We start from the raw sequence: 16694 nt of genomic DNA, 5'->3' as shown, positions 1-16694 counted from the left end.
ATATAAATATACTTTCATTATATTAGATCTAATCAACCCCCTTGACAAATGTTGCAATACATAAAAATTAGAGTTGAATTTGCTTTTAATACCCACAACGTAAGTTCATTACGCGCAGACTAATAACTGACCCACCTGTAATAGTAACTGCTTGATAACTTTGAATAAATAAATAAATATAAAAAACATTTTCCAAACAATTAATCGAAATATATGATAAATTTGAGAAAACATGAAATTACAAACAAATTACATGAAAGATTTTTCTAAAAATATTATAACCTACAATCGATTATATCGTTCATAGAAGAGAATAATTTCTAGAAAAAGAGTTTTTTTTGAAAATTTGGTGCTAGTACTAACTACATACTTGCAAATATTCAATATCTCAAGCAATGTCTTCTTTTGTTAAGGATACATTTAAATATGGGACAAATTTGAGAAATTTGATATTTAGTGTTAATCAAATATATCTTCCTATTTTCATTATTGTAAATATTATAAAAGGTTATATGAAGTGTTATACCTGGAATATTATTAATGCTCGAGTTACCTTTTAAAATTTCTAAATCAAGAAAATGTTGAAGGTCACTTTCTTCATTCTAATTTTGTTTATAAAGCTAAATTCATATTAAATTCATATGAATACATAGAATCTTCCAACAGATAATCACAATATGTATTTCAATTTTATTGTACTATGATCTTTTGAAGATATTGGATAAAAATGTCATTTAGGAAAAATAATGAGCATTACAGGCATACAAGTTACAACTTCAATGAAAAAATATTGTTCTTACTTGTATATCTTCAGTTCAATAATGCGTTAATAAAAGTATTTGTTATTTCATAACATCATCACAAATCTAGAACCATATATGTAGTAGATATTTATAAATTTAGTATGTCTTCCAATAGGGTTACCAGACGTCCGGATTAATCCTGACATGTTCGGGTTTTTACTACGTCCCGGTGAGTCCAGGCAGATTTTTAATAAACGTCCGGATTTACACAAGTCGGGCAAAAATATAATAAATTTAAAAAATGTAGTTCTATAAAAATCGTCGATAACTGGAGTAATGTAATTTCGGGATTTCGGGGGATCACCGATACATTTATTTGTCAGTTGTCGAGGGTTTATGGTTACGTTACTTACACATGTACTTATTCGGATGAAATGTTTCGGTTGTATCCTTCCTTTAAGAAAAGAAAGACAACTAGCGACATATTTACAATGTTTGCAATTCTTCAATATCAATTGCCCATAAAAGTAAGCTTGATATTGAGACCCATATAGAAAAGGGTAAACACAAACCAATGTTGAAAGCTTAAGCGAGGACTTCTGGTTTACAAAATTCTGGAGAAACCAAGCTAGCCTTTCATACGGTCTGTCAGAATCAATCTTATCAGTCCATGGATTGCACAACGAAGGTTATTATTTTATGTGAGTAGTGTAGGTTATTACTTTTATATTTGTGTTTCTAGTCAAACAAGAAAATTTACCATGATTCAACTATAGCTGAAAGGGTTACTTGTGGATTGACTAAAGTTAAGGCGATTGTAAATAATATAATTGAAGCATACACGCTTCAACTGACTATTCAGGGAATAAATGAGGTATCATTTGTTTGTGTAGCTACAGACGCAAGCAATCATAACGCATTAAAAATGTTTCCAATGCTGATACAATATTTTGATTACAAACATGGAGGAATTCAAACTAAATTATTAGATATTAGGAGCCCTCAAAATGAAACAATTTCTGATTTCATATTCAGATGTTCTGAAGACAAACAGATTAAAAAAATGTGTAACATTCTCAGGAGATAACTGCAATACAAATTTTGGTGGTATGGATAGAAAAGGTCAAAATAAACAATGAAAATTCAAAATAAATGCAAATTTGGTTGGTGTAGGTTGCCATCTCATGTAATTAATAATGCAGTGCACTACAGGTGTGATAAATTAAAAGTTGATGTAGAATGCATAGTGCTCAAAATGTTTAACTGTTTATACTGTACGAGCTGAATCACTTAAAGAATTTTGTGGACACATCTTTTATATCGCTCCAAGACTGGATGACTATCTTTGTTTCCAGTTATTGAAAGAGTTTTAAAATTGTTTGAGGCTCTTAAGGCATATTTTATACGTCAAGATGCTGCTCCTGATACACTCATTTTTTGAAAACGATTTTTCAAAAGCTAATCTTTTCTTTATTCATTATTAAATGCTTGTTTTTCACACAAATATAGAGAGAATTGAACCTCTAATTCTGTGGTTGAAACAATTGTTTTTTTACTCTAGATGAAAGAGAAGCTAACAAGTTTATACCTTTAAAAGTGCTCTAACTTTTAAATAAATTCATTGAAAAGGGGTTGGAACGAATGTTACCAACTAAAATTAGAATTTTTATTTGCATCATAATTTAATTTAGTACTTAAAAAACTGGCTCAAAACATTTGAAGAATTTCAATGTTTTAAATGGATGAGCCTAAACGATATTACCAAGTGTGATTGAGAAAAGGATATTATACCCTCATTACTATATTTAGTATCAAAAGGAGTCAAAATAGATGACGTTAAATTTTTTGATGAATTATCTAATTTAAAAAATATATATATCAGAAAATTTTGATTCCGATAACCACAATCTATCTATTCACGAAAAATGGTCAAACTATTTTAATGCAGGTATTTCTGATAAAATTTTTTACACAGTTACTAAAAACAGTCAATTATCTTTTTGCACTTCCATCTCAAAATGCCAAGGTCGAGAGAATATTTTCGCTTATTGGTGCCCAGTGGGCTAAAGAAAAAAACAGGCTACTTTTATCTTCTCTGAAAGGAATACTTATTTATGACTACTTATGATTTAAAAAATATAAGCTGCTTTGAGTTTCATAACTTTGTTATCTTTTCATAAAATTTAACTCTTTTAAATAAAATACAAAGCAGCGAAAAATACTTGTAAGTACCAGTTACTTTTTTTGGTTGTGTTTAATTTGTTTTACTTTGTAGCTTCGAATAAAAAGTTAAATTCTTTTCTACTCGTTTTAATATGAAAATAGTAGATAATGTGAACATTGCTGCAATGCTAAAAAAATTATACGTCCGGATTTTGTCCGGATTTTCTTAAAGGCTTGTCCTGAGTGAACAAGTTTTCATTGGTAACCCTATCTACCAACAGTCTTTAATAATTCTTTACTTTCTCAGCTTGGTTTAGATTTTTATAGTTTGGATTATAGTTTATATATTTTGCATGTTTGCTAGAAAGGAAACGAGGAAGAACAATTTACATCTTCATTTCAAAACTTGTCAGTTCCATATATATTATACTAACAGTTGTGAACATAAGATATTTTCCAAATTTATATTTTGAAGGAGCAATAAGAAATTAACGATTTTCTCAATTCTACTCAACCGACAAGGAAGATTAACATTATATAATATAAGAGAATTTAGCCGCTGTGATATAGATTACTAATGACCGAGGTAAGACAGACTGATCTCAGATTTTTCAAAGTTAGTCTTCTCAAGTTAGGTTTACTAATCCTTTAGCTAGAAATTGAAATGAAAGTTTTATGAACGCGGGGGAACGATTAAAGAGTCAATAAACAGTGATATTAAATTTGATCTGAACTGTTATTGATCTACAATGATATTCACTAAAATCCAAATTACTTCCCCAAATGACAATTACATGTTATCATGAGACATATTTGTACAATTGCATTATCAAAATAAATATTTTTTTACTTAACAACAACAAATTTCAATGAATGAAGTTTTAGATGAAGTTTATATATTTACACATTTTTATTTTCAGGAAAATTCTATGCATAATTAATGAAATTCAAGCAAACTTAATTGGGTGGAAATGTTGGTATTATAATTGGCATGTGGTTATTTATAGCGTTAGTTGGATGAATAAAAGAATGATCAAAGAAAGACATTCCCAGTTTATGTGCATTAGACATTGTTGCGTCAGGTACATATACAGTATGAGGGTTGCTAAAGAAGAGACTGGTGTCCTGGGAAGAGCACAAAGATTCGGCACTCAGTGCTGAATGAGTAGGTTCTTTGGGAAGCACCATAGGCACGAATTGAGACTTCTGATTGGTATGTACACGACTGCTATGTAATACACATTGATATCGATGTTTAAATGCCATATCACAATGTTCACATTTGAATTTTTTTCTGGTATGCCTCCAGTAATGATGGAGAGCTAAAGTTGCTTTGGTATGGTATCTACTTAAACAGGTATTTTTACACCATATACACACCCGGCCGCTTCTAGTTACCAGCTTAGCCATATATTTATCTACTAACCTATTAACACCAAAAGTGGAAGCTGATAATGTTTCTTTCCATCTTCTTAGCTTTGCACTCAAGTGTCTCAATACATCTATTTCATCTGGGTCCCAAAATGGCAAAACTAACTTTTTAGGTCGATTTTGTTTTCTTGATCGGTGATTTGGTACTACAGGCGGACCTAATGTTTCGGCACTCAAAGTAGAGTGAATAGTCATGTGTTCTATGATAGAGGATTGGTGTTCATAAGCTGCATCACATAAACGACAATGATATTTTAAATCTGGGTTCACATTCTCCTTTGAATGCTCAGTCTTAGCGGGAGATGCTGCACTGTGCCGGTGAGTATATTGATGGGACTCTAAAGAAAGATCATCTTCAAACTCGCAACCGCACGTTTGGCAGACGAAAAGGGGAAGTTCCATTTCTTCTCCATTTTCTTCGTCAGCCTGATTGCCAACATCTCCCGCCTCAGGAAAATCCGACTGAATTCTATGGGTAAGATTCATCCTACTCATATCTTCAGCTACTCTTGGCTCACTCTCTGGTTCAGATCCATCACTCGCTTCCATATAACTAAAAAGACGAGCTGCTCCATGTTGTTTAGGGATGTGATGTTTCCAAGTTTTAGCATCTGTCTGAAGGAATCGATTACTTTGTTGAAGCATCGCTGCTGCTGTACTCAAATCATGTGTTTTAAAGAGACCTTGCGATTGGACGCTGCTGGAAAATAGAAAGAAATCATATATATAAAAAATCAAATATAAAATTATTTAATTGGAATTTATAGAAATGTTGATATTCATAATGGACAATGCACTTTGTATTACCACTACACTAAAGTTCGTATCTACACCATCCGACTTGAATTATTCTCTTTAAAAACAGTTGGTAATCCAAGTTTAGGAGATTAACTGCAGTGTAAGTCGGACAATGTATGTACGAGTGTATATACAATGTGGTCCAGATGTATGAAATCAATTTCAATTTTGATAATGTATCTATCACAAAACTGAATTACACAAAAATGAATTATCCAATGTACTTTACAATTAAATTAAATGTTTAAAATTTACTTCTTGACAATAACCGAGGCGATTTTGGGATTCTCCTACAACCTTTTGTATGACCTCATGGGTTATTTTGTTAATTTCTTCCGTTATCCTAACTTTTAAATCAGCAATATTGCCTGGTCTATTGAAATATACTTCAGACTTTAAATAGCCTCATAAGAAGTAATCGAGAGGAGTCAAATCGGGCGGATCTAGCCGGCCAATCGATCGTTCCACGTATTCGAATCCGTCTTGTTGGTAGTAAATAGATCGATCTATCTCATTTGAATGATTAACATCAGGAAAAAGTCTCTAGATAAACCTCACCATTAATTGTACCCTCAAAAAAATAATGGCCAATAATTTTATTGTTGATGAGTGTGAGCCACTATTAACAGTTTTGTTTGTTAATCGTTCCGTTTGAATGAAACGTCGCTTCGTCAGTAAAAACTATTTTGTTTATTAAATGCAAATCTGCGATATTTAGCAGAACAGATACGAAAATACCTGATTATTTCTAAAGTATACTTCAACAGTACCAGACAATATTGCTGATTTAAAAGTTAGGACAACAGAAGATATTAACGGAATAACCCCTAAGATCATAGAAAATGTTGTACGAGAATTCCAAAATCGCCTCTGTTATTGTCATGAAGTGAATGGTGGTCATTTTGAACATTTAATTTAATTGTTAAGTACATTGTAAAATACATTCTAAATATTATACGTAAAGTTTTGTGATAGAGACATTATCAAAATTTTATATTGCTGAACAGAGGACTCACATTCCTTTCCAAGAAGGTGCCAGACGACCCCCTTTTTTATTAAAAATTTTCGAAAGAATACTTTGGATAGTGATAAAAATTATTCAGTGTAGATATGAATTAAGTTTGACAGAAATGTCATCTCCTCCAAAACTCTAGTTACCATTCCGTTACTGTACGCGTAGTTATTTATGCAGATGTGAGGAAAAGTGATTTCCTCATTGGTGAAATGAAAAAACATTCCTTGCTTGTTACAACAAATTATAAACTTATTTATTTATTCATATAAAAATTATTAATATAACATGTAAAAGTATGAAAATCAAAACACTTTCATCTCCTAGAGATTAGACATACGAATTGGAATTAAGGAAGTCGATAATGTTCGAACATGCTGCAGAGATAATAAAATTTCATGTTTTTCTTACCTGCAAGGTCCAGGGTTGGAATTAGTAATAGAGTTGGAAGTAGATGTGGAAGCGCTTCCATTAAAAGTGTTTGCTCTTAAAATATTACTATTATTTGTCCTACTCCTTTGTTCCAACGGGCTAAAATAATGAATAATGTAATGTTGTTAACGGTGTAATCAGAGTGAGTAAACATGAAAATAGAATTTAAAAGTAAAGTAACCAATTATCAGGTCAATACAACAATTACGAGCTTTGTTTTTGAAAGAAAATGTGGTTTCCCTTTCTATTCAGTCATTAATACCCAATTCATTATTCGAAATGTAAAAATTAAATTGTTCCCATTAGTTTATGATTAGTTCAATTATTGAATAAAGATAAAAAATTGGAAATAAACGTAGCATTTTATTTGGAATATTTTCCCGTTGTACAAAAATAGCCATAGTCATACCATCGGCTTCATTTTTTACCCGACTGCCAGGAAGGGTTATGTTTTTAACGCGTATCTTGTATGTATGTATGTAATATTCTTTATTACCTTGTATCTCCAGAACCGCTAAACGGATTTTCACATGAGGTATCGTTAGATTCGTTTCATTAGCCCAAGTGTTCTTAGATAGGAGCCTTTAAAAAAAACTAAAATGGCGGAATTTGTACGCCATGTTGTAAGGTAAAAAAATTTTTTTTACTACCAAGCATATCGAGTTGGGTATCAAAATGAAGGATTTTAAACAATGATTGTAAATATGTATATAACTTGCAGTTTTAATATTAAATGGAACGATAAATAATAGACGAAATATCTATGGTGCCATATTTAAGTCTCCGAAATGTACATTCGCGGCTTCAACAATATAAAGAAAATGAAGCTATATTCGGCGGAGTTAATGTTTTACTTTTTGGAGATCTTATGCAGTTGCCTCCAGTGTCTAAGGTTTCTGGGGGATCTTATTGCTTGCGTCAGCCAGAAAGGTTATCTGCTGAAATTAATCTTTGGAATTCAGTTTTTGTGAGTTGCCCCAAAATATGAGGCAAGCTGGAGATACAACTTTTGTGGACATATTAAACAGTCTTCGCGTTGGAGAACTTACAATGAAGCAGTTATCTATCATAGAAAACCGCAGAGTACCATTTATAGGGCCATATGACGATGGAGAAGCTGTCAGAATTTTCCCAACAATTAGATTGGTTGATGCATATAACGCGACTATGACAGAAAGATTTAAGTAGAAACTTATTTGCAAAAGGTCAAGCTTACGTTGCTTTGAGCAAAGTGAAGACCCTCTCCGGACTTGCTAGTAGTTCTCTTGACCCTAACAAATTGCTTAATCAACCACATGACAAAAACTCATTCAAGGAATTAATCCGGTTACGTAATCTTAACTAAAAAGACATAAATAAAATAATAATTAAAAAAAACCCGCCTGCATTGATAACTACAATTAAAAATCAGCTGAAAAGACCGAAACAAGATGAAAATTCAATGATAAGGTATTTTAAAAAAATAATGATTAGGTACTTAAAACCAGAAACATACATTGAAACAGTACCAAACCAATGTATCTGCATATTGTGCACTTAGAAATATCAGCACGGTAGTTTTTTCACTTTTTTGCAACATTATAAACAGAATTGCAGTCGGAGGCATGAAATTGAATGCTATGATAAATTATTATCTCTTTGTGCATGCCTCCGAATGTAATTCTGTTTATAATGTTGCAAAAAAGTGAAAAAACTACCGTGCTGATATTTCTAAGTGTACAATATGCAGGTACATTGGTTTGGTACTGTTTCAATTTATGTTTCTGGTTTTAAGTACCTAATCATTATTTTTTTAAAATACCTTATCATTGAATTTTCATCTGTTTCAGTTTTCTCAGTTGATTTTTAATTGTAGTTATCCATGCAGGCGGGTTTTTTGTTTTTTTTTTAATTATTATTTTATCTCTTTCTTGCATTGGATGGTTTATAACCGACAACCATGTCAATTAAAATCCTAGAATATATTTGTACCATTCTCAGAAAATACCATGTTGTATTTTCCGGTTCTTACTATATTTTTGAATAATTGAAACTGAAATCATTTGACAAAGTTACTCAAGATTTTATACGTAAGACAATTTATAGTATTTATAAAGAGGGGTTGCGACAATAGAAGTAATACAGCAAAAGGTAGCAGATTATTCAATTATACCAGTTGCGTCAGATTTTGTCAGCATGTGGTTTTGAACATAAAAAACTAAATATAAACGGATGGCAATAACGAATTGTTAAGATCGTTCGATGGCGACAAGATTATTTGTGTTAGACAAAAGTTCTAATAGACACATAATTTATCTAGATGAAACATGGTTTGACAGTCACGATGTAGTAAATTTCGATTGTGTTGACAATAGTAATAATTGCTGTTTTAATGGGTCATGTTCTATAGGGAAACGTATTATAATAGTACACCCTGGAAGCAAAGATATGACAGTAGAATTATTTGAAAAGTATTTTAATGAACAGCTTTTACCTAACTTTCCACCACAGTCAGTAATCGTTATGGACAACGCATCCTACCACTCGCGTTACCCTCGTAAGATATCAAATAGTAGTTGTAATAAAACTCAAATTTTAGCAATTTTGTCCGAAAAAAATATTCCTATTCCTGTCAGCGATCGTCAAAAAGGCGCAACAAATGAAGAATCGCTTACTGTTATTGGGTCCACAAAATTACGTACATGTTCATGTGTATGTGTATGTACATGTGTACAAAACTGCAAAACAAGTATGGGAAAAGTTAGAAAGGGTTTTTGATGACAACGGCTTAACCAGAAGAGTAGGTCTACTTAAAGATCTGATAAATACTACACTTGAGTCGAGCAATAGTGTTGAAGATTAGGTTAGTAAGATAATGAGCAATGCTTACAAACTGCGTAACATTGGATATGATGTCAATGATGAGTGGCTTGGCAATTTGATGTTAGCAGGCTTGCCGGAGGAATAAGCCTATGATAATGGGGTTAGAGAGTTCTGGTATTCAAATCAGTGCTGATGCAGTTAAATCCAAACTCATATAAGAGATTAATACATCAAAGTCAACCGCTTCATACATAAAAACTAAGAAAACAAGAAATAGTGCGCAGTCAGTGAAATCAAAGGGACCTAGATGCTCCAATTCTTATAAAAGTGGTCATTTTGCTAAATATTGTAAATAGCCAAAGAAACAATCTGCAAGCAAATGAGAGAGCTCCAGTTTTGTAGCAGCATCTTGAGCGACCATCAACGAAACCATCGAAGATGATAAATGGTTTCTAGACTCGGGTACATCCGTGCATATGTCAAGTAGAAATTATTTTATGTATAATGTCACCGAGCCATCAGTAAATAATATTATTTTATGGTAGCAGAGCGTGGTTCCGAAGTGGTACTGTTGGTGAAATATCAAGAAAGTGAAAAAACATCAATCAGAAAAATTGTCGTCGCAATTTAAATTTGGAAAAAAAGGTCCACGTCTAAAGTTGAAAATTACATATTTCTGGTGAAATCCTGCAAGATGGGTTCAAATATGTTTAATTTAGAGAAACTGGTTGGAAGAGAAAACTTCGCGACAACGAAATTCATTATGAAGGCGTATTTAGAACACGAAGAATACTTTTATAGCTATATGAGTGGATGACTTAATTTTATTTACTTCTGAAGAAAATACAAAGGTTATATTCAAAGAAAAACTAAAAGATAACCAATCAGCTGTTGCATGTAAATGTCTCTATCCCTGGTAATATGTAGACCAACACATTGGCTTGCTGGACCAATATCTTTCACAGCTAATGGTTCTCTGTTGTTGGACTACGCAATAGGCAAGCTGTGCAAATAACAGGGCCATACTCTTCTCAGACTACCTCCTTACTATTGCATATTTAACCCTATAGAGTTAATATGAGCAAACGTAAAATCAATTTTACGAAAATGTAATCAGTCACCAGAACTGAGTAAAGAGGTTGTAGAACTCGTAAAGAAAGTTATAGCAGCAGACCGCCAAGAGCTTTGGAAAAACTGTGTTGAACATGTTATCAAAGAAGAAGATTACTATGTGGTATCACCCTCTTTACAACCGTTCATAGTTCAATCAAATTGTGACTTTACTTCAAACGATTCTGACTACTATGATTATTTATAAAGATAATTTGGAATTGAAATGTTTCTTTTCTTTTGTTTTATTTGCAAAGAATTAATTTTTGCTTGGAAATCTCGTTTTCCACAAAAAGAAAACGAATGGGGTACAAATAGGGCTCAGTTCCCGTCTGGTACCCTGTTTAAGCCAAACTTCCTTACAGGCAGGTACATTTTACTCGTCTATTTACGTTTTATAATTTAATATTGAGTTGTAGCAAGTTAACGAGGTATAATAATGATTTTTGTCTAAGTTACAAGTAGGACTACAATTTCAAAAGTATAAAAATGATAAATTTATAAAATTAGATATCTACGCCTTTGGTAGATCAAACAATATTGTCGGCAAGGGTTTTTGTAATCTGCAATTGATATTGGAAGAACTATACCAACACCATATACTGTAAAAATAAAAAAATACGGTTTATATAACCTAATCCTAAAATTGCAACAGTAGTGAGATTCACTCGACAAATTTTATGGTTGAGAAACATTCCTATTTATAACCACTTATATGAAAAAAACTAATTAGACAATAAATAAATAAATAAACAAACAACGTGCCTATTGAAAATTGGATGTTATTAAAAAGGTATGTCATCGTTCAAATCAGAAAAGCATGAATTTTTTCACTTTTATTTCTCTAAAATTAAACTACTCAACGCCCAACAACCATGTATAAATTAAGAACGTAATTAACCGAAAATTAAAATTATACTTACTGTTGTTCCTGTTGGTGTACGGACAACTGTGTTAAATCATCAGCTAAGAACTGGCATTTGCTACAGGCTCTCTTGTTATGCACTTTCAACACATGAGTGGCAAGTCTCTCCGATCTTGCAGCTTTGTAGTCGCATAAACTGCAAACAAATGGTTTTAAATGCGTATTCATGTGTCTCTTAAGACACCAATTATCCACGCCACTCCACGAACAGTAACAACACGTAAAACGTTTTTCTCCTTTTTTCTTTCCGTTACTTCGGGAAATATTTCCAGTTTTGACATTGGTTTTTATATCGGATTGTGGAACTCGCGTATTCATTTGAGGAGCTCTCGACATATTATTAAAACCAGGAATAGATAAGGAACTTATTGTCGACAAATCATTGGTTTGATTTGTGATGTTGGAATTATATTTTTGATAGTAAGACATTCCTGACGCATTTTTAGGAGGATGTCTCCTGATCCTATTCAAATCGTAAGGATGATCTCTATGCATTCTTAAAAAATGCTTTTTGACATGATCTGCTCTATTGAATTGTTTTTGACAGACATAGCACTGAAAAGGTTTCTCTTCTCTATGAATATTTTCGTGTCTAGTAAATAAGTCTCTTCTATCTGTTGCATACGGACAAAAAGTACAGCTATAACGTTTGGTTGAAGTACTGGTTTGTTCAGGACTAGCAGATGATGAATTTCCCAATACTTGGGAATTATTTGAAATAGTTGAAGTATTATTAATCGATTGATTGTGATAGTCTTCACTTTGTACAGTACTAGATGCTGGAACTTTATTGCAATTACTGTCTAATTTGTTTTTTAATTTTTGTAAATATTTCACAATTTCTTGAATTACGGGGTTATCTTTGGTTAATGTATCGCATGATTCGTCAGTATTAATGTTGTGTTGCCTATTTAAATGTATTCTAACGCATCTGGCCCAAGCACTCTCGTAAGGACACTGGGGACAGTGAAACGCTCTCACTGAAGAGTGTGTTCCTAACCAATGTTCAGCTACTCTAAGAAGATAACCCACACAATCACATTCTGAACATTTATACAATTTTTGAGCGGGATTATAAGTTGCTATTTTAGATTGTGTCCACTGTAAATTATCTTCACTGGATATCCATTTATCTTCACAATTAGTATTTAAAATTGTTCCGTTGTTTGGCTTATGACATTGGAAATTAGGGTTGAGTATACCGCTGGGTGGGAAACCATTTTGCATTAAAGCAGCCAAGCCAAATGCTGTTAAATGTTCTTCAGGTTTGAGAATTGGATTTTCTACTTCGTATTCTATGGGCGTTAAACCCCGATCTGTACTTGTGGAAGCTAACCTCTCATTGGCACTTAGTTCTGGTAAACCATCTTCTCCATAGAGTTTTCTGGTTATCTCTTTGAACATATCCTCATAACAATCGATGGCACTACCTGTCATAGGCATTGCCACTTCCATAGTGGAGAAACCGTCTCACAGAGGGGGGTTTAAAACCTAAAATTTATATAATAATAGTAGATAACTCTTAAAATGCTTTATAAAAATCTACAGTTTTGAATGTTTCAATAATTTTTTGTACGTTAAATATTCATATTCATATGTATGAAATGATTTTCAAAAATTTCCGATCATAAACTGTGAAATTCAGACAAATATCAACAATATTTAGTTCATATTTTAGACAAATTATAAGAATAATGCTGCAATTAGTTAATTAAAAGTGAAATGAAACATGAATTTCAAGCAATTAAACAATACACAAAACCTATGAATTAAAAAACATGATATCCTCCTTCTAGTCAATACTATGCAATATCAATGTCAACCTTGATCTAAAGATGGCACTTTTAATGCATAATATTTGTACTATTGTAATATTTGGACTCATCATTTTAATGGAAATTTAATGATATTTCCAATGGCAAAAAATAGCGCTCTAAACTTTGAAAAGTAATTAGCACTCGCCGTGCAAAGACAAATTATTGTATGTATTGACTCTCCTGCATCTCCTATTTTACATTTGTGATTTTTTATTTGTTGCTTATTTCCCTCTCACAAAAAATAGAATTTAACGCCATTTAAAATGTGACCTTCTTCTATTTAAGATTCTATTGCCAAAATCTACCCATCGTAAGCTATATATTATATTTATTGAAACTAAAATAATTCGCCGTTTTCCGTTTCTAATATTCCCATTTGAACGTCAGTAAACAAAATACAGAATGTTAAAATAGTTGTAGTCAGTGAATCCCTGGACAAGAGAGAATAACAAAATTGACAGTCAAAGAAAAGAATATACTAACAATAAATGGCCAAGTAATGACAAGGAGCTAGAGATGAAACTATAGACATAGTAATTATAGAGTGCTGAATATATATAAAATTTCTATATTGAAAAGTAGTACCAATTTTAGAAAGAAACAGCCTCTGGTCTAAGGTAGAGCTATCCTTATTCCGCTGTGCGGTGAAAAGAGATAAGCGAGTAAGGAAATATAAGGAGTATGATACAAGAAATTAAAAGGAGAACTTGACAAACATAGCTCTACCGTAACTTTCTTTATTTCTCATTCTAATATTGGAACACGAATTTTATTGAAAGCGCAGTCTAGTATTACTTTGTCTATGGTTGAGACCAATGAACGTTACAGGCCAAAAAATTTCAAGTGAGAGATAAGAAAATAATAAAAGGAATTCTCGAAACTAGAATGCAAGACTTGAATAATAAAGTTTGAACAAGTGTGAGAGAACATATTGCTGACGTAAAACTCTACAAATCGCTTATAATCAATAGAAGTCTGAGGGTTACTTGAAGTTGTATAAGCAAATATATCGATATTTGTTAAGAAGAGCTCTTCTTGTTTAATATGAAGATAAACAATAAAAGCAAGAAAGGAACTTTGATAAAATTTAGTAGTTCTCTACTCTTGCTATATATATATATATATATATATATATATATATATATATATATATATATATATATATATATATATATATATATATATAACATCAAATGGCAATCAGCTTTAAATGGATGTTAATCCACAATATCTGACAAAAGTAGAAGCTAATTCACATGAATATATAAGAATTGATGTGAATCAACCTCAATAGACATCAGAAAACAACAATAAACATGAAGTGACAATCGACCTCAATCCGCTCCAATGGAATGGAACGTTAATCGACAATATCTGACAAAAGTAGACGGCAATTCACATGAATATATAAGAATTGATGTGAATCAACCTCAATCACGTCAGAAAACAGCAATAAACATGAAGTGACAATCGTGTATATATAAGTGATTCATTTTATAATATCTTTCAAAAAACATTAGATTCATCAACTTCAAATAGAAATATTCCAATCAAGCCTTAATTTCAATATTGAATTTTGAAGTTGTTGGTTATAAAGTAATACTACAGAATTTATCACACCGCAATTATTAACTAATAGATTCCCAGGCGATGAATATATAAGTATTCGAAAGCTCGGAATATATTAGAGCTAGTACACTTTGTTATTCGATTTTGCCATTTCCGCTACGAAAACGCTTATACTTTTAACAAATTTACTTTGATACTAAGGGAGCTCAGTAAAACATTTGAGAACCCAAAAAAATATTTTTTTCCGCTTATGTACTAACACATGTTTTTGTATGAGATATCAAACATTTTTGTATGATAGTGAATAATGAGTTTGTGTTAGTAGTACGGATATTCGATTTAGTGTTGAATTTGACAGAATAACCATAGGTACATACAAAAAGATTGTTATCTCTTTTTAAAAATTATCGAAATTTTTTTCAATGTAACTAAATAAATAATTAAATTATGCATTTATGTCGTTTTAGTAAAAATCCTATTAAGGATTTATGAAAGCTCATGCATTTGTTTTTCCATCAAATATATGTATGACAAATGTTAATAACATCAATATGACGTGATTATTCAATAACGCATATGAATAAATATTGTCTTATTACGCACTGACATCTGTCAACACTGTCAATTTTATTTTCATTGATTGATCGAAATTATCATTCAAAACATTTTACTTAAAGCCAATCGGAATTGACTCTACTGTTGTTATTGTCAAAAATATTTCTAATTCAACCAATGTCACGTAAAACGAATCAACATTGAGACTTACCACGTTGTATAACGTATACAATAACATGACAGCATCTGCATACAATCGGTGAAAACACACACACACACACACGAAGTGACACTTCGATATCTCACAGTAATTATAAGATTATAGAAAGAAAATAATGATTGAGGAGCAAACGCATGAAACGCTTACTCCTACGATGTCTGACCCACCCAATACTGCGGCACCCACTGCCCGCCTAGGGCTTCCTACCCCCCCTCACCCTCACCCCAAAGCCACCCCACTATTGCGCCCGGCCCGACCACCCTTGCCAACCACCCACCTAACATCCTATACAGCCCTCGACTAGCGACGTTGCCATTCACCTCTTCCCCTTTTCACAATAAGAAGCTACTCTTCTTTTATCCCATACGCAATATGTGTTTGTATTCTGCATATAATATACGATTATGTATTTTCTTGTAGGACATCGAATAAATACGCAGCAATCTTCCATTCACGGTAAATTTATTTGGGATAAGGGGCAATTTAGTCTATTGACTAAAATAAATAGAATATCAAAAACGTTCTGAATTAATATACATGATGTATCCCTGGATAGGTTCGATTCCAATTTTAATTTTTTGACAGAAGAGTAATTACAATACAAAAAATTGAGCATACCTAGCAAATTTCTAAAAAACTGAGCAAAGGGTAGTTTATGTAGAAAATATGAAAAAAAGCTGTTTAGAATCGACATCTAGGGCAATATACAAAATTTCTTTCAGTTGTCAACTATAATATCCATTTTTTAATATATCGCATTTTCCAATATGTTTTCGGAATTGTCCAAAAGTTGCCTGTACTTATTCTCTAGTAATTGATCAACCTGCGAGAGTTATTCAATATTTCACTATCATTCGAAATGGGTTATTGATAAAATATTTGTTTTACCCTTTCCCATACAAAAAAATCATTGTAAGGTCTGGGAATCTAGTAGGCCAACTTGCCAATCAGTAATCCTTTGTGAACAAGCAGGTCAGCCGTCATCTTGAAATACATGAATCTGTCAAAGATTTCTCAATAAATCTTTGAAGAAGTAACTAACCTGATTTAATGTTCGAGTAAAGTTCAAATCGACGCGGTTTAGTAGTCGCTGCGATTTTGGTTAAGGTAAAAAGTA

At 32.1% G+C, this 16694-nt stretch overlaps 1 protein-coding gene across 2 annotated transcripts; it reads right to left on the bottom strand.

Annotated features, from left to right (window-relative positions):
* Positions 1-3253: 3253 nt before the first annotated feature.
* LOC130897103 (zinc finger protein Xfin) lies at positions 3254-15856 on the bottom strand. 2 transcript variants are annotated; one of them, XM_057805696.1, is made up of 4 exons: positions 15569-15856; positions 11415-12907; positions 6559-6678; positions 3254-5037 (listed from the first exon to the last, which is right to left on the bottom strand). In XM_057805696.1, exons 2-4 carry the CDS (start codon positions 12869-12871, stop codon positions 3864-3866), a joined length of 2751 nt encoding a protein of 916 aa, XP_057661679.1. In that variant the 5' UTR covers positions 12872-12907; positions 15569-15856; the 3' UTR covers positions 3254-3863. The 2 variants fall into 2 exon arrangements, with proteins under 2 accessions (XP_057661679.1, XP_057661688.1); XM_057805705.1 differs by having other exon boundaries at positions 3254-5034; positions 15569-15803.
* Positions 15857-16694: the final 838 nt, after the last annotated feature.

This window comes from Diorhabda carinulata, chromosome 1, assembly GCF_026250575.1.
Source record: "Diorhabda carinulata isolate Delta chromosome 1, icDioCari1.1, whole genome shotgun sequence".
Classification (NCBI taxonomy): domain Eukaryota; kingdom Metazoa; phylum Arthropoda; class Insecta; order Coleoptera; family Chrysomelidae; genus Diorhabda; species Diorhabda carinulata.
This window is presented reverse-complemented; position numbering and strand designations above follow the sequence as displayed.